We start from the raw sequence: 4,025 nt of genomic DNA on the forward strand, positions 1-4,025 counted from the left end.
AAAAATTTTGCTAAGTTTTTTTTTTTTTTTTTTTTTTTTTGCCAAAAGTGGTTGTTGTAAAACAAACAAACAAACAAAAAACAGAAAAAAGGAAAAAAAAAGACCACTTTTTTCATTTAAAATCATGTTTCAGGCATGTGACTACAGAACTACAAGACAAATGCATCTTTAGCTTTATATATCTTTATTTTCTCCCAAAACAATTCAGTGACGTATTCTTTTGTTTCCACTTTAGAATTATTTTCTACGTTGTGTTGCTCTGTTACATAACCCGTTAGCAGGTTCTAGAAAATGACTTAAAGTCATTGGTTGTCAAAGAGGAGAAAAATAACTCAAGAATCCAAAAATATAGAAATGTAAGGTGCAAATATAAGGTGCAAAATGTCCGGTGCTTGTAGTAACAAAACGTTAACCGGTTGCGTTTGTCAAAAAAAATAGCCAGTCATGTGACTCTCTTCCAAATCGGCGGTTAAGACTGTTTACAGATTGATAATTGGCCAGAAAACTCCCATTCACGCCTTCATAAAAATTTAACAAAAGTTTGTTAAAAGCAAATGTAAAATAAAAGGCTTATATAAAATATCACTCACTGCTTGAAGTTATTCCGTTTGTTCATTAACATCCTATTGCATCAGGATTGAAAGGGGAGAAGCATGCAGATATCACACCCAATCCCAATAGAATGGAAACACAAACGCTGCATAAATGGAGGATTATAAATGGGAAAGCGACTTTGAGTCATGACAGCCTGAGGAAATGAATGGAATGTACCTGTTTGACAGTGAACCCCCATGTAACCGGGAGGACACTCGCAGATGAAACCATTAATCCGATCTTTACAACTCCCACCATTCTGGCACGGATTGGAAGCACACTCGTTGACATCTGCAAAAACAGGAGGAAACACAAGGGAGGCACTATGATGTTTTTAATTAAAAGGAAACATCTGGTAAATGATTGAGACGACTTCCAAGGATAACACATCTGATTGGCGCAGAGCTGATACAGGTATTAAGGAAATACTCAGGTGTCCCTCTGGAAAGTCTGCTGAAATCTAGCTATTTTTTTACAAGCCGACATTATTTTTCCTGGCCGTTCTCGAGTAGACAAGTAGTCGTTCACAGCATGCACCATGTGTCAAGCTAAACACAGCAGGAAGCGGTGTCAACCATAACTCACTGATTTGGCACCGGCGGCCGGTGAAGCCAGCCAAGCAGGAGCAAGTGAAGGAGGGGTTGCCTGTAATACAGTCGTCGATGCACTGGCCTCCATTCAGGCACGGACGCAGGTGTGGACACACCGAGGCTGGAAGATAAAGGGAATGGGAAGCGGAATGATGTCAAAGGTGCGATTTTAAAAGAAGTGTTCTTCTTTTAAGGAGCGCGGCTCTCACCAGAGTTGCAGCCTCCCACTTCCACGTTTGCGTCGTCTATCCTGAAGACCCATCTGCCCGGGTAGCCGACGTTGGTCGTTTCCTCTAAGCCAACCACATCGGCGGTGCGAGAGCCCGGGATGTTGAAGTAGCGCCTGCCGTCGCCAGCGTTAAAGCCTGCCTAGGAAGACGGTAACAAATGGGACGGATGTGTCAAAGGACTGATAATAGAGAGATTCTGAACCACTCGCGACAGATGGGAACTTTGTATCCACAAGCAAGATAAGAAAGTGATCTTACCTGTGCCGCAATCCCCCCCAACCCCAGTAGGTTTCCTCCACTGCTGGCATGCCTCCCTGTTGTCCAGGTGATGTTATTGTACTGGAATATGGTAAAGGAAAGCTCTCCGTCTGTAATCAGCACCACCTGGAAAGTATTAACCTGCACAGAAGGAAAAAACAGCTTTGGGTAAAATAATGACTTCATTAGAAAAACCTTGAATACCAAAGAAAAATCTTTACTTAGATAACAAAAGGGGAGTAAAATATCAAGAACTGAGCAAAGATAACAAATACAAGACCTTGAATATATTTGGCTAAAGGTTTACATTCATTTTGCTTTAGAAAAGCATTAATACCCATTAGAGAGACTGATTAGGAAGGTCAAGCCTGCAGGCAGGATTTGCAGTAACTTAATTGAGTTAAAGGGTTATAAGTTATGTGGGATAATGACTTGCATTATAGTATAGAGGTGACAGACCTCCAGGGGCAATACTTGGCAACGATGGGAGCACATATCTGTCCGAAAGGTCCCTAAACTGTGTGCATCTGCACATAGGGTATCTTTACATATATGCAACTCTTACATATCACATAAAATCTCAATAACATACATGAAAACGTGTGGTTGTAACATGAGGAAACAGATTCAAGATGTATAAATACTTTCCCAAGGCGCTGTAAGTTACATGGTTTTCGCGGTCATTATTTTCCACCAAGTTTCTGCTTCCTTAAAACTCACTCCAGTACGTAACTCTTATTTTTAATGTTTTTTGCATACTTGTTAAAGATGTCACTATGTCCTGATATCATGGAGACAGTTAATATGTGAAAAAAGATAACTTCTCTGCCTCCTTCCTGTAATCCTACTGCCATCTGCAGAAATTCTCAGCTCCCGGGTCAGAAACAACCAATCAGAGCCAGGAGGAGGGTCTTAGGGCTGTTAATCAAGCTCGTGTTTACCTTGTTCCTACCCTGTTCTTTGCTCCGTACTCCAGTACAGCTGGTTCTGCAAAGCGGAGTCTGCCTTGAATGCACAGGCTAGTTAACGACAAATAACCAGCTTTCATGTAATGTTACGTATACAATTGTGGCTGAGAGCGCTAAACCCCTCCTGGCTCTGATTGACTGCTTCTACCCAGGACCAGAGTATTTCTATTGTATTGTATGTTGAGATCAGATTTTGAAAACACCCAAAGTTACTCTACTACTTAACTTGATGTTAACAGAACAGATTTGGGTAAATTTATACCGGCGTTTGGGAGTTTCCTCCAAAGAAAGTGACTTGGTGCCAAGTAGAAATGAGCACCCATGTTGCGTTGAAGTCGGGGAACTCTGCGAAGTACGTCCTGACGTCACCTGAAGCCCTCCTCAAGACGGAAGCGTCCTGGCTCTGCCTGTACAAGACGCTCCCTGCCAGACGGTTGTCCACATCGGCCCAGAACGGCGCCACCACCCTTCTGTCGCCAGCAATTGGAAAAGCCACCGGTGTAAACTGAGAGACCTCCCTCAGGAAAGACACCAGACCATTGTTGTTAACCTGAGGAGAGGGACCAATAAAGCCACATGAATAAAACACCCCACATGTCAGCCTGAAGTTGCTCTGACTTGTTTATAGGATTAGGTGGAGTTAGGCGAAAAGTGCTGAATGGGGAAACATAAACTTGGCCGAACTGTGCCGACGTCACTGGGTAAACTCTGGAAATGAGCAGTGAAAGCTGCTTTCGTGGAAGTTGGCACTTCCTACTTAGCAAACAGATGCTTCCTTTAATTCAAATGATGACAGCAATAGAGAGAAGCTGCTTTCTGTTGCTCTCACCTGCAAAGTCAGCACACCTGGAAGCACATTTGTGGTCTTTAAATCTGCAGACTTCCACCAGCAGCAAAGTAACCAAAAACCTTCAGACAAGCAAAAGGTAATGCAGCGACAAAACTCCAGGAAAATTATGCTTCCACATGAGGGTTTGCTGCTTGATTTGCTCATAACTGGTATGACTAGGAAGTTATTTTAAAGATGTCAACCTGGACTTAAAAATAGCAGATATATAACTACATATAACTGGTAGATTTTGATGTCAAATCATTGACTTTCAACATTTTTTTCTTTCTGATGAGAAGGGAAAGAGGCATTTCTGAAAAGAGAATAAATCAACATAAAATGAGCATAAATAAGAAAGATGTCTTTTTTTTATTAAAAATTACAAATGATTTATACTCATCTCAATAATCAAAGGAAGAATCTTTATTGGCATTACAGCAGACCCTGAGCAGTATTCTGCATGGTTCAGTTTATCTTTAAGACTGACTGCCCTCCTTTCCATCACCCTCATCCTTAGCTCCCTTCACTGATCCTCTGACAGGTTCAGATCAGGAGT

At 41.7% G+C, this 4,025-nt stretch overlaps 1 protein-coding gene across 1 annotated transcript in view; it reads right to left on the reverse strand.

The window, feature by feature from the left end:
* Window positions 1-3,257, reverse strand: part of sned1 (sushi, nidogen and EGF-like domains 1) — a gene marked incomplete at its 5' end in the record, with an annotated part of 27,238 nt that extends 23,981 nt beyond the window's left edge. The window contains 5 exons of the mRNA XM_015055126.1: window positions 772-885; window positions 1,180-1,305; window positions 1,394-1,553; window positions 1,673-1,813; window positions 2,903-3,257. Coding sequence (XP_014910612.1) covers window positions 772-885; window positions 1,180-1,305; window positions 1,394-1,553; window positions 1,673-1,813; window positions 2,903-3,257 — 896 coding nt within the window. The remainder of the gene's footprint in view (window positions 1-771; window positions 886-1,179; window positions 1,306-1,393; window positions 1,554-1,672; window positions 1,814-2,902) is intronic.
* Window positions 3,258-4,025: the final 768 nt, after the last annotated feature.

The sequence above is a fragment of the Poecilia latipinna genome, unplaced genomic scaffold (genome assembly GCF_001443285.1).
Source record: "Poecilia latipinna isolate Pla-1442-1.1 unplaced genomic scaffold, P_latipinna-1.0 Scaffold1297, whole genome shotgun sequence".
Taxonomy (NCBI): domain Eukaryota; kingdom Metazoa; phylum Chordata; class Actinopteri; order Cyprinodontiformes; family Poeciliidae; genus Poecilia; species Poecilia latipinna.